General features: G+C 34.4%; 1 protein-coding gene across 2 annotated transcripts in view; it reads left to right on the forward strand.

Moving 5' to 3' along the window:
* NAT1 (N-acetyltransferase 1) overlaps positions 1–27,081 on the forward strand; it is a 297,904-nt gene that overhangs the window by 166,147 nt on the left and 104,676 nt on the right. For both annotated transcript variants that reach the window (XM_090404548.1, XM_090404546.1), the window contains one exon: positions 22,433–22,565. In XM_090404548.1, the coding sequence (XP_090260674.1) occupies positions 22,433–22,565 (133 nt within the window). The remainder of the gene's footprint in view (positions 1–22,432; positions 22,566–27,081) is intronic.

Below are 27,081 nucleotides of genomic sequence, written 5' to 3' on the forward strand. Positions count from 1 at the left end.
AAACTAACATAAATGATCTTGAAAAGTTTATGTAACATATCCAGTAGTAAACTTTTATTCATATTGAAAGTCCTAATTTGTTTGTTTTGCACTAACTATATTTGATATTGCATTTTAAAACTTTGAAGATTTTGAACACTCCTCTCTTTCCAGTAAAATATGACAACTTTCGTGGGGGATTAGGATTCACATATAAATTGTGAATCTGGTTGGCCAGTAGATAATGTTCCCTCTCTTCAATTGAATGGCTGTGCATTTGAACTCCATTGTGGACATGGGTATTTGAAGTCTTAGGTGACGCACATTTCAGCATCCTGTAGACCACTATGCTGCTTATTGGAGGCCTGGGCATGGGAAAAGTTTCATATTTGGTCTCTACAAAAGAGGAACTGGGTTATGTAAATCTTGGCCTATCAGTGGTACTAAATATATGACAGGTTGACGACCATTTGTTGGTCGGATTCACATAAAATAAAGTTCATTATCCATTATTGTAATTTTTATTATACACATGATGTATATACTATTATCTAAACTTCAGTCTATACCTTTAAGCAGTATTTTAGCAAACTTGAATAATTTGTCAATAATCTTGCTTCCACACAAACAAGTTGTTATAAGCAGTTACAGTTTAAAATTATTGCATGAAATGATGATCGGAGAGCTCAAACCTTAAACTTCGTGAAATGATGAAATAAATCATGATTATTCTCTTATATCAGATTACTGCATAGCATTACAGAAAATGTATATATTTATAATAGTAACCCCAGATCCCATGAAGTTACAGAACCTATAATATAAGATTGACACATATGCATAAGTTAGGGACAAAGAAGGAATCTTTAACAACAGGAGGTTATATATAGTCTTGACAAAAAGCATGGCAAAGGCTGTGCCAAAGAACAAAGGTGGATAGATTTGAAAGAGGAAGATAAGTTAATTCGTGGTTCAAAGTAGTTCAAAATTTAACTATGGATCTCCACCAGCAGCTGTTTCGGTTTTGACTTGTTTAGAGGAAATTAGAACAATGGTAGTCAGTAAAGTAGGGTGCTTGTGAATATACCTGTATAAAAGGCAGAAACAGAGCATCCATGAAAAAAGCGATTGGAGGGAATCTGTGAGAAAGAGAGGGTAGTCATCAAAGAGTATTAAGCCATTTGACTTCTTCCAGATAGTATCATATATTCTTATGAAGGCTTTTGGTGTTAACACCTTCAGTCCAAAACAGTATTCTAAAGTTTCTTCGTATTTGGGATTTATATAGTGTTAGGATTTGTACATGTAACAGCTAATTTCTTAAAGAAGAGAATGCCCTCCCCACCTTTTTTTTAAAACTAGGAAGCTCTCCATGTATGTTTGTGCTAGGAAAGGTGTGGCAGAGTGCAGGTCAGGAGAAGTTGGATATTGACTGAAGATCCGAATATCATCAAAATTAAGGTGACATGAGATCTTACAAGAAATAAGATAGAACTGTTTTCTCAGAATTTGAAGTTCATGAGATTTTCATCCTACTGGAGAATAAGTAATAAGGCTATTTGTTTGAGTGACACAGCTCCTGTAAAACAGACAAAATACTGCATGTCCCCATCCCTCTAACAACTATCACACAGGATCAAAAGTTCTTTACAAATACAATCTCCATATCACTTTCAAATCACATGTAGCTAGCTACCTTCATCTGTTCTATTAAGGATCAGCTTCATACCTCTTCTCATCCTGGATTGTGCAGCATTCTTTGTGCCTGCAGCTTGGCTTACTTTGGACAAACTGATGAATCTTTCGTGGCCACCTGCCTTGATGGCCACAAAAACTACATCTGAGAGCATCTGTATGGCAAATCACGACTGACGGACCATGCTCTGGATATTCCTGAGATTTAGTAAAATCTGGTGAGTAGAGGAATCTTTTAGGAGATTGTTCATTTTCTTATTATATTCTGTTTGATCCATAATGGCAGGTGCATTTTTAAGGTTGTTTCTTTTGATGGAATATTGCTCTTGGTAGGCTTGGATTTTATCAAATGTTGGTCATGAATTCAGCAATAGGTACTTGTCCAGGAGCGATGATAAAGTTATGACCTTGATTTGACGATGTTCACTGTCTTCTGAAAGTGGCTATGGGAATAAATTCACTCTTACATGATCTTGTCATTATTACTTGCAGGATGTTTTTCACTGTTGGAAGGCTTTGAGTTTTTTTCGTTTGACAATTTCTTTGAAATTCTTCAGTTTCTGTGATGAGTAACCAGAGTGGTAGATATGTTGCTTTTGGAAAGCCTTAGACTGGTGAGTTCATCTTCACTTCTTGCTATGATTATTTGGTAATCTGCAAACAAAAGAATATTAAGTATAGTTCCATGATTCAGTTTAAATGCTGGTTTTATATTTTCCTTTCATTTCTTTACTAATTCATCTGTATAAATATTAAATAACGGTGGTGACACTGGGCATCCTTGATGGACCCCTCTGTTTATTGGTTTCCATTCTGTAACTTTTTTCATTCTTTCATTCATTCTTACAGCTATTTGCTTCTATATTAATGCTGAACTTACTTGTATATAGATACATTTATCTTTATCTGAATGAAACTTTTTTTTTATCCCACTTTAAAACCAAAGTACAACTTAATACACTTTCATTCACTGCAGGTTTTAATATTGCTTTGCTACTCACAGCAAAATGAACCTATGCTGTTTCAGACATCAGCAGCATCTTCATATGCTTATCAAAATCACACATTCTGTACTTTATCTAACAGCACTTCAACGAAACAGTAACTAACCAAAAAGCTCTCCACAAAACACATGCAAACTCTGATGAGAGAAAGTAAATGAAGGCTAAATAAGTGAAAATCCAGAGATGTTCATCTGAATGATGCATTGTATTTGACTGTTCACTTTTTTGTGATACATGAATGTGCCATGATCACTATGAAATTTCCAAGTTTGAACCTATATAACTACTTATTTACCAAATAAATGACATTTTTAACCAAAATGTGGATGATGGAACAATATGGATGTCTGTTTTGTATTCATTGCATACAATTAAGTTAATCACTTTTATATAAAAGGAAAGCATTGAATGTGATCTTTACTACTTTCCTCTCTGTTAATGGAGTATTAATAGAGCAGGATGTGTACATCTTCTCTACCAAGTTTTTTATATAATCCCTCTATTAATAAGGAAATGTGTACAAAAAATAAGAAAATTAATCTAACTATATGAAGATATAAAGCATCATCTGGTGCAAGCAGCAATTTATTGATATTCCTTTTTATGTTTTACATACAACTAAGGTTATTTGTCAGAAGTTTATTTTGCACTTGGTCAGACTATAATAAATTTAGTTTAATCCTTTATCCAAGTTAAGCAAACAAACTTTGCGCTTGAAAATATCTTCAGGACTGAGGTAAGGTGGTACATCCTTTGGCAACTCATAACAAAGGTGGATCAAGCTCTCATCACCCCTTGTCTCAGTATCTCCCATAATACTGCTATGCATTAAGGGAAGGGCCACTACCCAGATCGGTTTCAACCTTTATTGAGGTCTCATCAGTGGGAGGCAGACCCAGAGTGGTGATACTAAGCCAGAAGCAATGTAGAGGTCATATTTACCAATACAAGTTAACAACTGGTGTACCACCTTATTATTAAATTACTCTGGATTTAGAGAAAGATGTTGGAAGTGTAGGCAAATAAAGCTTGCGTCTGAATTAGTTCACGACTGAGGCAACTCTAGCAAAGGTGGTACAAGCTCTCATCACTCTCCTTGTCTCAGTATCTCCCATAATGCAAAGCACATCTCCTTACAGACATGTATAATACTATGCATTAAGGGAAGGGGCATTACCCAGACTGGTTGCAACCTTTATTGAGGTCTCGTCAGTGGGAGGCAGACCCAGAAGTGGTGATACTAAGACAGAAGCAATGGAGAGGTCATATTTACTTATACGACTTGCCAAAAGATGCTACCACCTTATTATTAATTTACTCTGGATTTAGAGAAAGATGATTCTGGCCAGTGAGTCTTATTTATTTTTCTTAAGCATTTTTTATTTCAAATGTTCTGATTTTCTGTATTTCTTTCTGTTTGTCTTCCATGTATTGCTGTAGATATAATAATAGTTTCAGTTTGAAGCTCTTTGAAATGCCATTATATTTCCATATTTTGTTTAATTTATTCATATTAGACCATCATTTGTTAAGTTTATTTTACTGTTTGTGTTATCGAGGTTGTAATGAGACTGCCAAGATATGTAAATCTTTACTTGTTCAAGTATATGATTTTCTAAGTTTAATAAACATTTTTCCTCATTCTTCTTGTTTTCATTATTTTAGTTTTGCTTAGATTGATTTTCATTCCAAAAGTTTTAACTCTACATTCTGCAAGAATAATAATTAGAAGAAACAATGATATACAGGGTAGTACCCTAGAGGAAGCTGCTTCAGTGGTTGGTTTGTTATGATTTTCTTCTTCTTCTGCAGCTTATCCCTCTTAAGTAGGGTCACTACAAGTCCTCCTCCACCAGCTTCCTCCATCTCTTCTTTGGTCATCTGCGCTTCCTTCTCCCCTGCACATCCATCTGCATGACCTTTCTTTCCACATACTTTTCCTCCCTGCTCATCATTTATTGTTAATTTTAAGCCACTTAATCTAATTTCTAACCAGTATCGAGATACGTCAGTTATAAGAAGACTAGAATAACTGATAAATATTTAAATTAGCAGTTAAAAAATATTTTAATATCGTATTAAACTCTTCGGGCAAAAAATCAGTTATTTTAAGAAATAAACATAATAGTTGCTCAAGGCAGTTTGCATTTCTGTTTGGAAACATTTCCATGTGTCTTATGTGAATCTTCTCCCTTCCCCTGCCATGAAAAGGTGTGAACTTGTATATTTTGGTATGGTAAGAGTTAGCACACCAAGCGTTAGATAATCCAGGAATCCTGCTTGGCTAGAGACCAAAGATGGTATTTTTCAAGCAACACTGGTAGGATGTTGTCTGATATTGGATCATGGAAATTAGTTCACTTAGTGATTCACAGCCATCCATGCCAGGTGAGGTGATATTCAAACATCGTCTTGTTAGTTAAAAAGCAGAAATGCTGCCCTCTTGTTATACCAGCCTGGTCATCTTGAAATATTCTAAAACATCTGTATTGTTAATCTTTGGTGTGTACACTAATGCCTTCATGTGATCCTAGTACCAATAGTCCACAGGGTTAAGGTTATGAGTTCAAACTGTCAAAGAATGAACATCAGCACAACAGGTGAATTAGGGATACTTTCTGTAGTCAACACCTCAAGGGGGGGGGGGGGGGTCTTCCATTATGATGGAAATGTATAGAAAGGCTTCCATGTATCTATGCCTGCCTCTAGATACATGGCTTCATTTTGCAAAAATGAAGTTTAACATTGCAAGCGTAGAATTCTGTGGCTAATTGGTCCAAAAGATATATTTCGGTGATTACACCACATTTTTTATTATTCAGTTATACAAAATACTGAAATAATAGTTCCCGACAAGTTTTGTAAATCGTAGGATTTACATCTTCAGGGGGTTAAATAGTATAACTTAAAGTTTAAACAAGAGAATTAATAAATACAAATCATAATCGTCTGGCTATTCATAAACTCAAATAACAGAATGCAGATATAAAACGTTATTGACGTTGAACAATACTGGATGATGTCACGTGTTCTTGTTCTCGTTCATACAGTCCGAGCTCAGATTGAGATCTTAAGAGCATTGTTTTCAAATTTTTCCATAAATAGGTTTGCTAATACCGGTCAGCCCTTCCTTCTTTGTTCAGTATCCAGCTAGATACCTACTAATGGAATTCACTACAACAAGGTGAGGATTGGACATTAGGCCAGTAGCCCTAGTTTCTCCACTCGTATTTACGAATTTAGGGACACAAAACACAAGTGTTGAAACGATTATTTTATTTATTATTAATAAAATAACATTTGGCGTTTCAACCCCTGTATTGAGGTCATCATCAGAAAGATATATGTGTATAGGAAACCAAGCTACATGCTCTTACACACTATAAAGGTAAATTAAATGTACTCTTAATTTAGGGACAAAACACATGTTTTGTCCCTAAATTCGTAAATATGAATACTGATCACAGTGTAACCTTAAAAGAAAGAGTCTAGTTTCTCCACATTCCCTTAATCACCCCATAGGGGATATTATTAATGATTGTTTTTATTTTTTACTCAGTTGTTGCTGCCTCCAAAAATAATCATTCTTGTAATGGCTTCTGTTTGCTACTATTTCTTTCCATTCATTCCTGTATGAAGGAATGCTTCTGCCAATCCAAACTTGTCATAGTCATGGCATCATATGAATTTGCTCTTTGGAGTAGATGGTGGTAACATTTCTCCCATCAGCTGATCGTAGAATAAGCTACAAGCACAAGGAAAGTACTTTATATGGACCCATAAATGGAATGTATCCTTAGAAGAATTGAGATGGGTTGTTAGTTTGCTATGTGATTCAAACATAGTGAAGATTACATTTATATAATAATCTGACAGTATTTTCCGATGTTTATTAGATTAGAGGATGAAAATAATGTTTCCTATATCTTGCATGTTAAGAGAAAGGAGGGGAAATATAACATTTAATTTATTTTATAAGGATTACAGCTACTGACTAAAAGTGTAGTGCAAGTTCAGCATCAAGAGCTGTATAATTTGTATAATAGTGATTTCTATGAGCAAAGAAGTAACTTTTTTTACAAAGAATATTACTATATTGTTAACATTGGTCATTCAAAGTTAATTCAAAGGTCGCATAGCAAAAGTTGCAAATACAACTCAGAGGATAATTGCGATGTTGAAGCAAACCTTGACATGTAAGGATAAGGAAGTTATTTTGCCTCTTTATAAGGCTATGGTAAGACCACACCTGGATTATTGTGCGCAGATTTGGTCTCCCGGGTTCCAAGGGGATAAAGAAGCTGTGGAAAGGGTGCAAAGAAGAGTTACAAAGATTATACCCAGATTATGGGATTTAGATTATGAGGACAGATTGCGAGTATGTGGATTGCAGACTCTTGTTAACAGGAGAAAGAGGGGTGATATGATAGAGGTTTATAAACTTTTGAATGGTTGTTATAGGATACCAAGTATTCAAAAGTTTATAAACCTCTAAATTTTTAATTATATGGAAGGTGGGGAGAGAACACAGGGGCATATCCATGGAAGTTAAATTTATTTGCAGTCAAGAAAGGGATAAGAGCTAGGTTTTTCTCCCATAGAGCAATGAGAGTGAAATAATTTTGCCCTTAAGGGTAGTGAATGAATTCAAGGGAAGGTATGATAGCTAGTTTGGGTGATTTATAGCCTCCCTCGATAAGTCCTCTACTCCCTGGTGGTCTCAGATAATAATAATAATCTGTTGCATTATTCTTATCTGCTTTAGTTACAAATATTTACTGTTCAATTGATTTTTAAGTACTAATATTTCTTTTGTTTGAGCACTACCTTTGGTAGGTCTTAGCTTGAGTAAGATTTTGGCCAAAGTCAACCAAATGCTATTTCTGTTAGATCATTGCAGGTATCAGATACCTTGCACATACCTATAAACATGATCACTGAAATTGGTTTTTATTTGGACTGGTTATCAGCACATATAGAACAATAAAGAGAAGAAATTAATGCAACAAAATTTCAGTCAGAGCATATCGTACAGATGGAGAAAGGGTTCTAAGTTTGGCATTCTGTTGCATGAATGACAAAGAATATGAATCCACTTATGCACTTGTTTGTGTACTGAATACATGCATGCCTTTTCTCCTCCCCCGACAGAAAGAATTGTGTAAAGTTAAGGTGGATGATAATTTGCTCAAGTTCCATTACAAATAGCATATCGAATTGGAATAATTATTAGTGATGGTGCACATAATTTATATTACTGTAAAAGCCATGAACATTGAAGCAGATGCGGAAACTATTTTTGTAATTCAAAAATAAGAATATGTATTTGTTATTTACATTTTTAATGGAGAGTAAGTGTTAACTAAAGAGTAGGGACATGCAGTAGGAGCTGAAATACACTCACATAGAGGTTAGCCACAACAGCCCCCTTTCTCACCACACACACACCAAAAAAAACAACAACTATATATACTATATCATGTACTATCTAGTACTGATTTATGAAACCATTTTTCCTTGAATGCAAGTGTGGGTTCTTATAGTGTATTTGGCAAGCTCTAGAAGGAGAAGGACATCCGTACTTCATTGCAGGGGAGGGAGAAGTGATTACAAATTGGATGCCAAATATTGTAAATATTCACTTCAGGCCAAGAGTAAGCAAGATAGTGATCTTGCACCAGATAAGTTATCTACATCCTAATGTCTAGTTAGCATTTTCTCTAACTAAGAATAATTTTGTAGTGCATTCGTCAACATGTTTGCCATAGCTCCACTTATGGAAATAAAGCTAAAACTGACCTTGACCACATTTTTACAGCTTTAGGTTTACTTCATTTTTAGGTAATTGGGTATTATTGAGTTCGTCATCTGCTGTGCAGTGGACAGACTAATGTCTCCGGATAGAATGGCGAAATAAAATTTCTTGGTATCGTGAGTGTGAAATTAGTTGGGAGAGAACTGCTGTTGAATAATAGCATGTTACGATTCACAGGAGAGTTGTTGGCCCTGTTCTGTAGGTCACATGTATTATAATTCTATAGTTTATTTATTTTTTCCAAATAAATAAAGGTGTCTAAATTGTTTTATGATCTTAAATAATTGGAAAGGATGTCTGGTTGGAGGTGGTGTATCAAACAGATTGCTTGCTTCAAAATTTAATGATAACTATCCAATAATTGATGCAAGAATATGTCCATGAAATTCTACAGAACAAGTCGCAGGTAATTCCAGTGATCGCTGCAATTCAGGAAAGACAGTGGAATCATTGAAATTGAAAATAGTGGCTTTTGCAGGAGGCCTATTCAGTGAACGGTTGGATTTATTTTCACCCATACGAAGTACACAAGGTCTATTGAAGATCTGTATCATCTTTGCTTAAAATGGTACAATTTTGAGGAGAGTTCTGACATTAGTGTATTAGGGAAACTGAATACTATTCGTATGATGTTTTAATAAGGGTGCAAACTTTAATCTCATTAATCAGATGAATAGAGATTTACATAAGCAATCATTGAAAATTTCTGCTGTGCTGGAGATTTTCAGTGATTGCCTATGTAAATATCCATTCTCCGTGACTTTAAATTTTTCAGGAAATGACAACGTATACTAAAATATTAATTGAAAAACTTTAATCAGTACCTTGCTATATTTTGGCAATGTTACATTGCCATCATCTGGGAACATAAAACTGTAATATGTGCACGCAGACACTAACGACGAGCAAATGAGGGTGAAGAAGGCAATTGGCATTGGTCCTAGAGTCCTAAAGATGCACCTTAGCAGGCTAAATTGGGTTGTCTTGGTTGTTGGGCTGATGTTCTAAGGATACAAGCTCCCCAAATTTGGAGTAGTCTCATGCACCTAAATTTGTTGAGATTTGGGAAGTTTTTTAGAGCTGAGGTTGATTCCAAGAACAATTTCATATTTATATTTGCTACGGTGTAGTAGAGTGGCTTTCTTCATTCTGTGGTGGGTATCTAGTGCATGGTCTGCAAGTCCTGAGTGGCTGTATTGGTGAAACTGGATATAGTCTTTGTGTTTTGAAATCCTGATATTAGATGTTCTGCCTGTTTGGCCATAGTAGGACAGTTTACATCTGTAATTGGTATACTCCAGGTCGTTTTATGGATCGTGCCCCACCTCAAAGATTTTGAAGCCCCCCCGACAATGGTGAGTGTTTTGAGTATATCAGTAAGGAGGTCACGAATGCAACATCATTTTTCTAATTGCCCCCCAAAATATTCAAATTGCCCACATTGAGAAACACTTACCTAGGGGAAGTGGCTGATCTTTGGTGGAGCAGATAAGTGATGCCAAGTTCTTATGTGGTTTGTAGCAGGTAGTCAGGTCATATTTTTTTAGAATTTTTGTGAGCTTTTCAGACGTCCCCCGGATATACGGAATGGTGATAGATTTAGTGTAAATGTCTGTTGGGGGTGGGATCAACTGGTTTTAAATTTTCTGGATTTTTTGGGAGTTGTAGCCATTGGCTAAGAAGGTGTTAAGGATATGGTTAAGTTCAGTAGTTATGTCATTGTTGTCTGAACTGATTAATTTAGCCCTGTTATATAGGGTTTTTATAATCCCATATTTGTGAGGGGAGGGTGTGTGACTGTTGGTGAATGTATCTACCTGTATTGGTCGGTTTTCTGTAAACAAAGAATGCCAGGGTTCCATCAGGTTGGCATGTAATCAGAGTGTCTAGAAAAGGGAGTCTTGTTGTTTTTCTTGTTCCAAGGTGAACTGGATTCTGGGGTGTTGATTAAGTGTGTTAGGAAGTTGCGGAGTGTGTCTAAGCCATGTGGCCAAATAGGTTGGTTTTTGGTGGTTTAGCTTTGGTAAGAACTCTGGCTATATCCAGTATGATATTGTTAGCAATATGGATAAGCAGGTTGCCAGTGGTGAGCTATGGAAATTTTAACAAAGGGCTCGCATCCTCGAGCAAAAAAAAAAAAAAAAAAAAAAAAAAAAAAAAAAAAAAAAAAACGTATTTCACACACAACTTTTATTAAAAACAGCTTATGTACAAATGCCAATCAAAAAGTATGAGTGGACAATCTATCATCTTTAAATAAATATTTCATGATCTAAACATGAAATATTTGCACACAATCATCTGTGTTAATTTATCTTACATATGAAAAACATATTTTAACTATCAAAATATAATAAGAATAAAATATTTTATAATCGCACATATGCAATAGTCCGCAGTTTTTATAAACAAAATAAATTTGCTTTGTTTTGTGATATAGGTTTTTATGACAAACAATCTATAAATAATAAATGCTATCTGAACACAATAATATTGAAATAAATTATATTTCTCTTTTGTTTTTATACTTCAAATTATAATCATTGGTACCAATCGAGGGGCATTATTTTATAGTCCTATTTATTTATATTTGATTACCAAAAGTGAATTCTTATTTGTAAAATGGTAGTAACAGTAACTATATTTAATAAAAATCACTTTCGAGACAATGAGACGATTTTACATGGGGAAAAAAAAAAAAAAAAAACTTGCTATCTGGTGCACATTTATCCAGAAAAAACTCACTCCTTTACAGGTTAATATTTACAAACAATTACTTTAAGGAAATACTTATGACAACAGCTGCTACACCTTATTTCCTTCCTCCTTCACATCTTGTGTTCTTCTAGGAGGATCTGTGGCTAACCGATAATTTTTTAGAAAAGATTTGCCATAGGGTTTTGGATTAAATTCATTCAAGGATTTCCCATTTATACATATTGTCATTAAATCTCAAATATGTTTTGTAGTGAGAGAAGAGCTCTTCGTCATTACAATATTATTCATCACACTAAAAGCTTGTTCGGCTTCAGCTCTGCAAACTGCGAATGTTGCCACTTTGGCTTTTTTCACCATGCTGAGAATTTTGTTTTGTAACTTTCCAGTCAAGGCCATTCTACTAAATCTCTAAAATCATTAATTTTAATTTCATATTTCAAAATAAAATTTAAAGAACTTAATTCTCTTTTCTCCTTCTAACCATGGATACGTAACTTATTCCATGTTTCAGGCTAACACACACATTTAAAATGTTTTTCAGTTCCAAATCCTCATAATTTTCATTTTTAAGTTTAAAATTACTTTGCTGCATTATTCTATCCTTTAAAGACATAAGAGAGTTGAGTAATGTTTCTTGTGGTAGTTTATGAAATCTGATTTTGCTTCCAACTGCTATTCCTTCAAATTCTTTTGATTTTAACATGGTATCACAATTTTAGATTCTTAAGAACTTACAGAATTTTTAAAATCACACAAACAATCGTTAATTGTTTGTGTGATTAAGGAGTTAGCCATTATAATACTTATATTGCGACTTTGTAGAGCTTTTGACAGATATGATAATTCCTATAAGATATCAATCATTAATGCTAGATCTTTTAAAAATTCCCAATTGAGAAGTCAGTTTAAAATGCCCTTATATTTATCGTTCGATGCAAAATGCTTGCATAAAGCTGGGTAATTTCTCCACACAGCAAGAGCTGTTTATAAACTGCAAACTGCCCATCATCCAAACATACGGCCAATCTTTGAAATTTTGATACCCAAGTCTTTTGCAATTGTATTTAATTCTTGTTGATTTTTTGGTGAATGATGATGAAACGCATATAATTTATCCATAAATATTTCAAAATGATTTATTTCTTTAATGTTTTTTATTGAATTGTCTAATGCTAATTGTAAGCGATGAGCTACTCACTGCCAAATCACAATGTTGGGAAATTTTTGTAGAAGTTTTATTGCTACACCTGATTTGTTTCCTAACATTACATTAGCTCCATCAGAACAAAATGCAATGAGATGTTTTTTTTAAATAGTTGTCAGTAAATCCATATGAATTTAAACTAGCAGTTATAGTAGAATGTATACATTCTGCAGTGGTATTTTCTAGTTCTACAAGCTCTACAAAAATCACATGGTTCCGTGAGCTCAACTTGTATATGAATAATTAAAACATTTATTTTCGATAATGTTGTCGATTCGTCTGCTATGATTGAAATTTTTTCTATTATTTTGCAGAATATTTCTAATTTAGTCTTTATTTGAGTTGTAAGTCAGCAGTTAGAATTGAAGGAAGTACAGGAAGATGGTTTAATGTTAAATCTGGTGTGAGACAAGGATGTACATTATTCCCTCTGTTATTCATTATCTATATGGATCACATTATGAAGGAAAGTGGTATTAAACATGATATCAAAATTGGAGATGTTAATGTCAGCTCTTTGCTTTATGCGGATGATGTTATACTTTTAAATAAATCCACTACAAGTCTGCAAGATTCTCTGACTAAATTGAATAGTTGTTGTAATGGATATGGTAATGAAGGTCAGCAATAAAAAGACAAAGACAATGAAAATAGGCAGAATCATTGAAAATGTCAGCTGTGTTGTGAATGGAGAACCTGTGGAACAAGTAAAACATTTCAGCTACTTAGGCACGATTTTTACTGAAGATGGTAAATTAAATATAGAAATAGACAACAGAATCAGCAAAGCTGGTATGGTGGGAAGTCAATTGAATAAATTCATATGGAATAAGAGAAAAATTAGTCGGAACACTAAATTAGCTGTATACAATACAGTGTTCAAACCAGTTTTAATTTATGGATCTGAGAGCTTGGTCAGAAGTAAAACACTTAACCAAAAACTAGAGACTGCAGATATGAGAGTCCTGAGAAAGATTATAGGCGTGAACAGATGGCATCAATGGCAATATCATATTAAAAACGAGGATATTAGGAAAGAACTTGACATTGTCAGCATCCAGGAATGCGTTAGCAGAGCTAATCTCAGGTGGTATGGTCACTTAAACAGAATGGGTGAGGAAAGATTAGCAAAGCAAGTGTTCTCTGCCAGGTTGGCAGCAAAACGACCCAGAGAAAGACCAAGATATTAGTGGATTGATATGGTACGAAGTGCCTTAGACGATAGAAATATAAGATCTGATAATGTTGGAGTCTTAACAAGTAACAGACTGATTTGGAGGAAAATTGTAGACAGGACGTTAGTAATGATGTAATTTTTTTCATGTAGGCAGTACTATCATATCCTGTACACCCCTTGAGGGTACATGGCAGGAATTCGATGATGATGATTCTAATTTTATTTGTTTAGAAATATGTTGAACTATTCTAATTCCTGAGAATCTAGAATTCAATGATAATCCTAGATTAATACAATTTTTAATTTGCAGCTCGATTAAATATGGTAAATCAGACATTGGTCGGTTTCTCTTCACCAAACTATAAACAGAATTAGCCATTTTCGAAGTTATCAAAATTTATTTTTCATTTAGTTTGTCAATTAAATTTGGTAATATAGATTTGCTGCGTTCTTTATTTATTTTTATGATTTCATTATGAGCAAATGATTTATTATGTTTGGATAACTTTTTAGGCAAAGATGCAGTTCTTGAGTCTTATAGTGTTTCAATTCAGTGTTCTCTTTTCAATTCTACCCATTCCTTTGTTAGGTGATAACTTTTTTCTCCTTCAACACCTAAGTTTTTATATCTTGATCAAACATGACATCCTAATTTTTAACTTCTAACCACTTATACTACGTTTTGAAATACGATGCTTGCTTCTCGTTCCAGCAATCAGGTGAATGATTTTCTTTTTCTTCTCCAACTTGTTGCATATTCATTGAATCGATGTGCATATTATCTTCATCTTCGAATTCATTTTCAAGTAGAATTAGCAGAATCACTTCATTTTTCTTTCTCAAAAAAAATTCATAAATTTGACTGTCTTTTCATGTTTCACGGGTAAAAATACTTTTACAATTATAAAAATAAAATTTGCTTCAATATACAGTTGTTAAGACTATTACACTTTTTTATAAAATCTTTATCAAGTAGCTTTATTTTTATCCTCCTACATGTTTCGCCAATCTGTTTCTATTGGCATCCTCAGGGAATACAAATCAGTAAGCACAAAATGAAGGTTACAGACTAGGTTATAACTGATGGTTCTAAATCATACAAAATTGGTATTGTGCGTGACAATGTGCGTGTCTCGTTAACGTGATTTATTCGTGATGACTCATGACGTAATTGTTATGAAAGTTCATTTCTTTGATGTTTAATGATCTGACAAAAGTTTTCCAAATTTCTGGTAAAATTAGACCTTGATTCTTGTTTAGGTTTTCAGTTTTACGGGCGACTGTAGCTGCTTCTTTAAAGGTTCTTGAATGGTAGTTATCTTCTATGTATGGCATAAGGCTCTTATCCCACTCAATGTGATGGTTAGTAGAGGCAAAGTGGCATGAAAGGCCTGAAATGTCTTGTCTGTTATTTCTGACATATCCTATGTGTTCTTTCTTTCTCGTTTCGAAGCTTCTAGATGTCTGACCTACGTAACTAATACCACATGAGCAAGGAATATTATATACTCCAGAGTATTTGTAGAATGGGTGAGGATCTTTCGGTGATCTTAAAAATTTCCGAATAGTATTGATTGGTTTGAATGCCACTCTGATCTTGTATGGTTTTAAAAGGTTAGCTAATTTTTTGGAAAGGTTGTTGACAAAAGGAATTGTAATTGTACTGATGTATTGGACGTCATCACGTTGTCGATGTGATATATCAGTAAATAGAATCTTGTTATAGAGTCTTTTAGGGTAACCATTTAAAGAAAGTTCTCTGGATATTGTGGTTAATTCTGTTAGTAGGTCATCCTTGTCTGTCGTATACTGTATAGCTCTTTTCTTGAGACTATGGATAATGCTAAGTTTCTGAGCTATGTGATGAGCTGAGTTGAAATGGAGGTAACGTCCAGTATTTGTAGGTTTTCTGTATACAGATAGGTTGATACTATTATTGGATTGTTTCTTTATTAAAATGTCAAGGAATGGCAGTTTTTTATCTTTTTCCATTTCTAATGTGAATTTGATGGTATTGTGGAAACTATTGATTTGGTTGAGGTAATTCATTAGATCTTCTTTTGTATGATCCCAAATGATAAAGATGTCATCTACATATCTGTACCAAATTTTCGGTTTTGGAAAGATCTGGGTTAAGATTTTTTTCTCTAGATCTTCCATGAATAAGTCAGCACAAGGAGGTGAGAGGGGACTACCCATAGCTAATCCAGTGAGTTGTTTGTAGATCGTTTCTTGCCAAATGAAATAGTTAGAAGTTAAACAGTGATTGAACAAAGTAGTGATGTTTCTTGGGAACAATTTGTCTAAGATGTTGATGACTTCAACCACTGGAATGTTAGTAAACAGAGATGTGATGTCCAGGCTTGCTAGTATATCCTCTTCAAAAATAGGGATGTTTTTTATTTTATCTATAAAATGTTTTGAGTTTTTAATATAAGTATCCGAGACGTGAATGTGTTGTTGTAAAATCTTCACAAGATACTTGGATAGTTGGTAAGTGGGAGAATAGATTCCATCAACTATTGGACGTAATGGAATACCTTCTTTGTGAATTTTTGGAAGACCATACAAGAAAAGAGCTATACAGTATACGAAAGACAAGGATGACCTACTAACAGAATTAACCACAATATCCAGAGAACTTTCTTTAAATGGTTACCCTAAAAGACTCTATAACAAGATTCTATTTACTGATATATCACATCGACAACGTGATGACGTCCAATACATCAGTACAATTACAATTCCTTTTGTCAACAACCTTTCCAAAAAATTAGCTAACCTTTTAAAACCATACAAGATCAGAGTGGCATTCAAACCAATCAATACTATTCGGAAATTTTTAAGATCACCGAAAGATCCTCACCCATTCTACAAATACTCTGGAGTATATAATATTCCTTGCTCATGTGGTATTAGTTACGTAGGTCAGACATCTAGAAGCTTCGAAACGAGAAAGAAAGAACACATAGGATATGTCAGAAATAACAGACAAGACATTTCAGGCCTTTCATGCCACTTTGCCTCTACTAACCATCACATTGAGTGGGATAAGAGCCTTATGCCATACATAGAAGATAACTACCATTCAAGAACCTTTAAAGAAGCAGCTACAGTCGCCCGTAAAACTGAAAACCTAAACAAGAATCAAGGTCTAATTTTACCAGAAATTTGGAAAACTTTTGTCAGATCATTAAACATCAAAGAAATGAACTTTCATAACAATTACGTCATGAGTCATCACGAATAAATCACGTTAACGAGACACGCACATTGTCACGCACAATACCAATTTTTGTATGATTTAGAACCATCAGTTATAACCTAGTCTGTAACCTTCATTTTGTGCTTACTGATTTGTATTCCCTGAGGATGCCAATAGAAACAGATTGGCGAAACATGTAGGAGGATAAAAATAAAGCTACTTGATAAAGATTTTATAAAAAAGTGTAATAGTCTTATGAATAATTGTCAAGAAAAAATTCAACATAACATACAGTTGTTAAATTTGTTATTATTTTTAAATTTTAAACACAAACAATTGTTTTATATATATATATCAGTTTACTGACAAACACAGACCTAATGTCCAGTGGAACAACCTGTTGATGACAGTTTTACGAACATTTGATTGGCTACTAGTTTTACCATACGATTGGCCACCAGAAGGCAGAAGTGTAAAGATATCGCATGTGCTTATTTGATTTCCAAACTTGGGCGCATTCGTTATAGAGGAGTTGAAACAATAATTCCAAATAATCCATACACTGCTGAAATGACTAATTTTTGTTAGGTTACCGTATGAGTTTGTTGCTTAATATATTTCAAAAATTTTTTTTTTTGAAAAAATAAAGTAAACAAGAAGAACGATGGGCTCACAAATTTGTGAAAAATTTTGACAAAGGGCTCGTGCGAGCCCCTTATAGCTCACCACTGCAAGTTGCAGATACCACGTTCTACTTGTATCATTATTTCTTCAGACAGTATTATTTTCGTTGCTTTGGTACATCCGGTTTCACAAATACAGCCACTCAAGACTTGCAGACAATGCACTAGATACCACCACAGAATACGCTGGAATAAAGCCACTTTACTACACAGTAGCAAATATAAATATGAAAGATTGTTCTTGGAATCAGACTCAGCTCTAAAAAACTTCCCAACACAAAACTTCTCAACAAATGTCGGTGCATGAGACTGCCCCAAATTTGGGAAGCTTGCGTCCTTAGAACACCAGCCCAATTTAGCCTGCTTGGAGCCATCTTTAGGACTCTTGGACCAATGCCAGTTTGCCTTCTTCAGCCTCATTTGCTCATTATTAGTGCCTGCATGCACATACCAGTTTTATTCCCAGAAGATGACAGTGTATCATTTACGAAATTACCTAAGTACTGATTAAAGTTTTTTAATTAATATTTTAATATATATTGTCTTTTACTGAAAAATTTAAAGTCATGTGTTACCAGCATATAAATTTATCTACAAGAATCTATTCTCCATATGTCTGGAGTTAAAATATTGATCGTACTGAAGGAAAAGAGTTCATATTCAATCCAAAATGTGGCAAGAACATCCTGAAAACATTTGATTCAAGCAAGATCATAACACCATGTTTTGAGTGTCATTCAGAACTGACAAAAGAAACCTTTCACAAACAACTACAGTTGTTTCTGAACTGAAAAATCAGGCTAAGTCACGTAGGCACCATTCTGTGCTAAAGAATATTCATTCTAGCAAGCTATTCACTTAAACTTCCTCTGGCCTATAAGTTCTCTATAATGAGAATTGACTAGGCCATGGAGTCCATCAGATGACGTTATGTAAGCAATCCTTCTGATTCTTGATTTCTTTCTTTGGTGCCAGTTATGTGGGTGTGTGTTAGTGTATGCATGTTAAAGATGCCAAGAAATTTTATACTTGGTTTTAATCCTTATCCCAAGGAAGCAAAACAATGTTTTGTGCATGAAAATATATTCACGTGTAGCTTGTATATAGAGGCTAATGACTTCAAATTGCTTGCCTTAGTATGTATCCTGTAATATTAAGCACATCCCCTTTCGCGGATGTATAATGCAATGCATAATGAGAAGGGCCACTACCCAGACCGGTTTCAACCTTTATTGAGGTCTCATCATTGGGAGCCAGACCCGGTAGAGATACTAAAGTTAAAGTAATGCAGAAGTCATACATATCTCATATGCTAGTAGACAAAAGGTGCTTGACCTAATTAATAGAAATCTGGATAAGAGAGAAGATGTAGAAAGTTTTTTACCTTGGGTTTTATCTTATGTTAAAGGTACCAAGAAATGTTATACTTGGTTTTAATCCATATATGAAATAGCCTCTCTCTCTATATATATACAGACGTGAATATAGTTTCATGCACAAAACATTGTTTTGTTTCCTTGGGATATGGATTGAAACCAAGTATAAAATTTCTTGGCATCTTTAATGTATAAGAAAACCCAAGGTAAAAAACTTTCTACACCTTTCTCTCATCCAGAGATATATATGACTTCTACATTACTTCAACCTTGGTATATCTCCCTGGTCTTGGGTACAGGACCAAAAGGGGGAGGATTGCTTTGCATTATGGTATACATACTAAGGCAAGTGATTTTAAGTCATTATCCTCTATAAACAAGTAGCTTAGACATGAATATGTTCACGTGCAAAACATTGTTTTCTTTACTTGGGATAAGGATTAAAACCAAGTATAAAATTTCTTGGTATCTTTAACTTATAATAAAAACCCAAACTAAAAAAACTTTATATATATATATATATATGCTATCTCAGAACCATACTTATATTGTTTTACAAAACAATATTACAGTCTACACAGATACAGCAATGTTATCACATATGAGATTAAGAAATTTGAAATCTTACATAACTTGTATACGGAAATTTCTCTTGAAAGATTTGGATCAGAAGTTTTAATATTCACTGTAATTGGCATATGGAATATAACTTATGTGATGTATTTCAGCGAAATTTTAGGTGTGACAAGTGTAGATTTCATAGCACAGTAATGCACCCAAATATACTGCAAGGTGAAACACTTAATTTTTTTTTTTTTTCTTACATTAACAAGGAGAAGTTGTGCTTATGTGTTGAATCGTGCTAATCATTATTCTTTATTTTTATTTTCTCCATAATTTTTTATATGAACACACATGCACACATAGAAGACACTAAAGAGCATTGGAATTAATATCAACAGACTCATCTTCTTGAAGAAATGTAAGTTTTCCTCAATTATTCCAAAGTTCCTACAGTTTAAAGAAATCATTACTACAGAAAGAGCGCACCGTATTTACACTAGAGCTAAACTTGAACTGTTAACAGAGAGGATTTGCAATACAAAACGCTATTTATCTTTGCTTTTCACAGAAAAAACATCTTTAGAAAACCAATTAGCAGCCTGCTTAGATCTGGATTCTTGGATTCACATTAGAGATTTAAGTACACACCGTGCATTACATTATCAAAACTTAAACAAACAAAAGCTAATCAGAAAATTCAACTTTCTCAAGTCAAAACAAGAGATCTACCTTAAATAATTGTCATAGCGGTCTTAAGAATTTGGTGGTTAACAAATCGTCATACGTGCTAACTCCCGATGAAGAGAAAATTCTCGAAAAAGGACTAAACTTTGTGTTAGCACCAAAATGCATCCCTAAAGAATTGCTTTTAACTAAGATGGAGAAGGCAGCTTCGCTACTTCCTACTGCAGACGCGAGTTTACTTCAAATCGAAACAATTCTTGCAATCAACGACGCAAAACCTCCTTCTGATAATATATCCCCTAGTGAGGGACTTGCAATTAAAAATCTACGGATTAACAAGGACATTGTCATCTTAAAGGCTGATAAGGGGAATGCAACCGTAGTTCTAGATAAAATAGACTACCGAGAAAAAATCTTAGCACTGTTAAATTCAGATAATTATTTGGAAATTGAGAGAGACCCAACAAGAGAAATACACAATAGAACAAATAATCTCCTACAAAAGACCACAGAAATTCCACGGAATACACGGCTCTCCATCCGCTCTTTACACCCACTCATTCTAAGGTTATATGGCCTCCCGAAGGTACACAAAGAAAACTATCCACTGAGACCTATAGTAGACAGCATTGACTCACCCTCATACAGGTTATCCAAATATTTGGCGTCATCATTAAAAGCTTATGCGGAAAAATCTTCTTCTTATATTAAAAACTCAACAGATTTAGTCTCTAAAATAAAGGACCTAAAACTAAAATCTTCTGATATCATGGTGAGCTTTGACGTGGTAGCACTCTTTACGAACGTTCCGACACAGGACGTTCTCCATATTTTAAAAAACAAGATTTCAAATAAAATGTTCTCTCTGTTATCTCACTGTGTAAACTCTGGCTATTTTGAATTCGAAGGAAAACTATACAAACAGGTCAAAGGATTAGCTATGGGAAGCCCTCTCTCTCCTGTGTTAGCCAACATTTTTTTCGGGGACTTTGAAGAAAAGGCGATCTCCTCTTTTACTTTAAAACCAAAAATTTGGCTTCGATATGTGGACGATATATTCCTCATATGGGAGCATGGTACTGAGAATCTTCACAAGTTTCTTGACCACTTAAACAACCGCCATCAAGATATAAAATTGACTATGGAGATTGAAGAAAATAGTTTCATCTGCTTACTAGATGTTAAACTCACCAAGATGCCTGAATCAATTAAAGTCTCTATTTTTAGAAAGCCAACACACACAGACAGATATTTGCATGCGTCCTCCCATCACCATCCAGCGCAAAAGTTGGGTATTATATCAACTCTAGCGAATCGTGCAAGATCTGTACTGTCAGATGAAGAAGAACTGAAAAAGGAACTACAACATCTTAAATGGACCTTTAAAAACAATGGCTACTCTCTAAAAAGTATTAACAACCAATTATCCCGACATCAACGTAACAACGTAGAGACACAGGACGACTCCAAAGGTCATATCGTCTTGCCATATATCAGCACACTATCCAAAAAGCTGAGCAGAATTCTAAAGAAGTTTAACATAAAAACGTGCTTCTCGACTCTGCCAAAAATAATATCACGCTTCAAGAACTATAAACAACCTCACAACCTTCTACAATTCCCAGGTGTATACAAGGTCACTTGTGAATGCGGAAAGCCTTACTATGGGCAGACAGAGAAATCTATCTTACTACGTCTCGAAGAGCATCAGAGAGACATTGCTTATAAGAGAACCAGAGCAACTGCTCTGTCGGGCCATGTCCTGCTTTCAATAAACACGAACAACGAAGGCCACCAACATGAAATAAATTGGACATTGACTTCAAACCTACACGTCTGCCATGATGAAATAGAGCGCCGCATTGTCGAGTCAAGGGAAATCACCTTAGACCCTTTGCATTTGAATAATAATCTTAGCTATAATTTGGCTGACTCTTTCAACTCTATTATTAGATACTGGAGATCGCGTGATTCCACACACGCACAGGTGCACAACAATAGAACATTAACTCGGACTGTAGTTCAAGCTCATAACTGTAATTTACAGTCGAATATTATGACTTTGTAATTGTATAGCTTTGGAGTGTGTCAATGTTAATTTAAGTGTCTTTTATTATCTTTTCTATGTTCTTATCGCCTGAAGAAGTCATTTTTGACGAAACATGTTGCGTTTTTTTCAAATAAATGTCATTGTGTTATAATTCTCGGGTTTAAGTCAGTTAATTTAAAAAATGAACATATCCCAACCCCGAGTTAATAGTACGTTTCATATATATATATATATATATATATATACATATCTGCTATAAATATTTATCATTTCTTTAGGTTTCTGCCAGAAATTTTGACATTTCTCATGACCAAAACTTTAGAAAAAATGGAGAGCGACAGAGAGCAAGTTAGTCATCTATTGTTGGAACTTAAAAAGGAGGGAAATCTGTTTGGAAATGTTGTCTTAGAGGTAGTAATAAGACTTATTTAGTATTTGTCATATTTTTATTATAATACATAAATATTAAAATAGCATATCTTAGGAGAAAATTAAGACTGATGCTTAATGAAGCATGGATTACTGCAATGTACATTATATATATATAATATTCTCATATCATTATCATATTTATATATATAAATCCTCTAAGTCTCCTAATTCTCCCTCCCTCTCCCAAGTGGAGTAAACAGCTAGCATCATCTTGTCATATCACCACAACCAAGTGCATTTCACTGTCAAACATTACTAAATATCATTAGTAATTCATTGTAATGCTAAGAAGAATATTTGTTCACACAATTTCAACTTTTACATTAATTATTCATAAATTATTAAGAATGGAAAAATGAGTGTATCTAGAAAAGGCTATTGATTATTCTTTTCCGGCTGTAACGTGAACTTTATTTTTTTTGGTGGAAGGAATTCAAATTATTCGAAGTGAATAATACAATTTATGAACAACTTGATGGCTTAGCCATGGGCAGTCCCTTATCACCTACTTCCCTGCGCTAATCTGTTCATGGAAAAACTAGAAGCTGACATCCTTTCCAAAGTAAATCCAAAGCCATTGGTTTGGTAGAGATACGTAGATGATGTTTTCATTATTTGGAAAGGCACAGAAAATACCTTATTTGATTTCCTTACAAAAATAAATTTCTTCTACCAAAAAATAAAGTTCACGTTAGAGCTGGAAAAGAATAATCAATTGCCTTTTCTAGATACACTAATAAAAAAAACAAGAGAATGGACAAATCCAGCTCGCAATCTATCAGAAACCAACAGACACTGGATGTTACCTGCACTTCATCAATATGGTGAGACAAATCGTCTCACCATATTGCACAAAAACTCAGCATAATACATATGCTTAAAATTAGAGCAACTAATATTATCTAAAAAGAAAAAGATCTCCTTGATGAACTCACTCTCATATCTCAAACACTAGTAAACAACGGTTACCCAAAAAATATCAAAAAGATTCTTCATGGAAACCCTCCACAGCAACAACCTCCTGTCATGCAATATACATCGTCATCCCTTATATGCAGGCTGTTTCAACAAAAATAGCCAAACTCATGGAGTCTTTCAACGTCATAGTTGCTCTCAAACCTGTCAAAACGATACGCCACATTTTAAGATCTCCTAAGGACTTTGCCTTCTTCAAATACGCAGGTGTATACAACATCCCATGTTCTTTTGGATTAAATTACATAGGCCAAACATCAAGAAGCCTGGAAATTTGAAAAAAAGAACATATAGGGAACATGAACAACAACAGAACAGACACTTCAGGATTAGCCCATCACTTCTCGATCTCTAACCACACTATCGATTGGGATAACAGCTCCATGCCTTATATAGAAGATTTTCGATGTAGAAACTTCAAAGAAGCCGCGGCTGTACTCCGAGAGAAAATCTAAACAGAAATTAAGGAATGATTCTGAAAGACATCTGGAAAAGCATAATAAATTTACTCAGCTTACCAGTATTTCATTTCGCTGAAAACTATACAACATGCTCAATAAACAGTGACAGACTCCATGCTTATGATGTTATGCGTCAGTTTTAATTTATTTGATTGTGTTACTCCATTCTTAATTTTTTACTAGCAAACGTTATTGTACCATCATACTTGTCCTGAAGAATCTAGACAGAATAGCTGGTGAAGCTTGTTGACAATTTCTGTATATCATTTATATATATGGTCAACGAATAAACCATATATTAATATGGTTTTAATGTTAAGTGACCAAATACAAAACAATAATGAATAAATACTTATCAAGCTTCAATCCAGGTATTTATCCATTTACGGTGTAAAACAGGCAATTAACAAGCAGCACAAGAATAAAAAGCATCAAAGAAGCTGTAGGAATGCCAGTGGTGGTGGCGTAAAAAAACTTTCCAGATATTAAAATTTCTAAACCTGTAAACTTTAACAACACTAACTACTTTTTTCCAGTGAGAGGTTTTATTTTTCCATACATTTTTCTGAATTGATTTGCAACATTTCTTTGGACATTGGATCTGCTATTTGTTATTTAACTAAACAGTACCTTGATTGCAACATCCTCATTCCTGACTATTTACATCAAATATTACTAGTTCTTTTTTTTTTTTTTTTGGAGATGGATTGATCCTGTAAACCAGGGATCAGCAAACTTTTCAGACTCATGGGGCCACATTCAACTTTTATTTTTAATAATCAAGCTACAAGCTTTTATTTAAGAGAAAATAGTGAGTGGAAAAAAAAAAAAACTTAAGTTATCAATTTTTATTATGTCAATCTTAAAAAACAGAAATATTTAAGTATGAGATATGAAACAAGCATGAAAATGAAACACAATGAAAAATTATTATTTTTCTGTGACTTTTGTGATTGTTTTCCATTAGCCAGATTATCTAGATCCACTTTATAACCTGGGGTGCAAATTTGAATCGAAACAAGCAAATGTTCATCAGTCAGCCGAGAAGAAACTTTATTTTTTCTAAAACTCGTGGCAGAAAAATGCTTATTCGCAAATGTAGTTGCTTCCGAATGCTACTATCATCTTTGCAAAACTAATTAATCCGTTTTTTTTTGGTAAGCATCGATCAATGTCAACATTAAAAGCATTCAAACATAATCTCATTTCGATGCTATTTTCACAAATCTTGTTGAAAATTCCATTTGTAAATCTTCGATAATACCAGCAAAAGTTTCCTTTTGTTGGCATTTCCAACAAAAGGAAATATCGGGAGATATCACAAACCTATACTTTGTGATATCTCCCGTATCTTGCATGGGAGATATCACAAAGTATAGGTATAAAATTATTTTTAATTTATTATTCATATTATAATGTATTATTTAAATAATTCAACATACAGGACACATGCCATGTAAGTATGCCCAACCTTTTATGGGCTGCATGCAGGCCGCCAGTTGCCAACCCCCGCTGTAAACCATTCAGCAATAAAAATTGCAGCTGGAACTTCACCTATCCTTAGTCTGTATGTCAAGGCAAATGAACCACCTTTGTCTCTTTGACACCAATGGTTGTCTCTATTATATGCTACAAAGATATAATCCCTGCCAGATCATCACTTGGCCAAATATTTTTCTCCGTGGTTGGAGAATCGTAGCGACATCCATCACGTTACCATGTGACCTTTGGTTTACAAATAAAAGCTGTATTTATTGGGACAGACAACATAGCTCAGATGCCACTAAACATGCTTCCACCATGACTCTCTCTCTCTCTCTCACACACACACACACATTTCACCGTGTAGCTTTCCTTTTGTGGGCTCCCCCCAAATTTTCCACCTCTCCTTTTGTTTACCAGAAGTTCTATCAAGTGCACAGAATTCAATACTGATTTTGTACCTATCTATCAGAGGCAATAGTGGGGTCTTCTGCTGTCTTCCCAGACATAACAATATCTGCTCAGATCCCACTAGAATGTAACGCTTTATGACTGTGCTGTATGATATAGAGCTTGCGCTAAAATACATACGAGTCCATTGCTACCAAGGGTGCATAATACATTCAGATTCACTGTTCTCTATATGCAATAAAATATCTGCAGCTACAGAAACATCCTGGGTTCTCCTGAATCCAACATCTCATTCAGTGGAAGAAGCTACACTTTAATGTACATTTCTGTTGAATTCCAAACCATGTTGGGATCAAGTGAAAGAAGGTTTAGATACTCCAGCTGTATCAGCTCATTCTCAAGCTTTCATCATTTACCTGTTTTCGTACTCATTAGTTAGGTCAGTTAAACTATCAGACACAAACTTTATCCCAGTGACAGACATCACAGAATAGAGAAACATCATAATAAGCTCTACCGAATTAAGCCTGAAATTAAATTGTGGCAGTATAGTCTGCACATAGTCTCTGACACAAGGGCTTACTAAGCCCTTGTGTCAGAGACTATGTGTTTGGCATTGTTTGGTCTGTCTCAACACTTCTGTAGTTGGATTGCCTGCTTTCTGTCTGGATCCACACTATATGCACTGAAGTAGGTCAATGACCTACTTCAGCTGACCTCCAACCCAATACACAGTTTTGCAGATGACAGCGCATTGCACTCTTCCCTTTCATTTGATAAACCTTACTCTATGCAACTCACCTCAACCTACAGAACATCAACCACCACCCTCAATTCTGATCTCCAAGCCATCCTCAAATGGGGTTCAGATAACCTGGTCAATTTCAATGCTAATAAAACCCAGCTGTCTTATTTCTCATCAAAAAGAACCATTTTCTCCCAGTATTATTTTTGACAATACCCAAATTTCCAGACAATTTGAGATATCTCTTCTTGAAATTACCCTGATATCAAGCCTCTCCTGGCGTAAACACATCGCAACCATTCCATCCTCAGCTTCTAAAAACTAGGATTTCTCTTTCGCTCAAGACGTTACTTCACCCATGAACACCTGTTAATCTTATACAAATCAAAAATCTGCCCAGCTATTGAATACTGCTCTCACA

Source organism: Typopeltis vanoorti, chromosome 15 (genome assembly GCF_054136105.1).
Source record: "Typopeltis vanoorti isolate ZY-2024b chromosome 15, IOZ_Tvanoo_1.0, whole genome shotgun sequence".
NCBI lineage: Eukaryota > Metazoa > Arthropoda > Arachnida > Uropygi > Thelyphonidae > Typopeltis > Typopeltis vanoorti.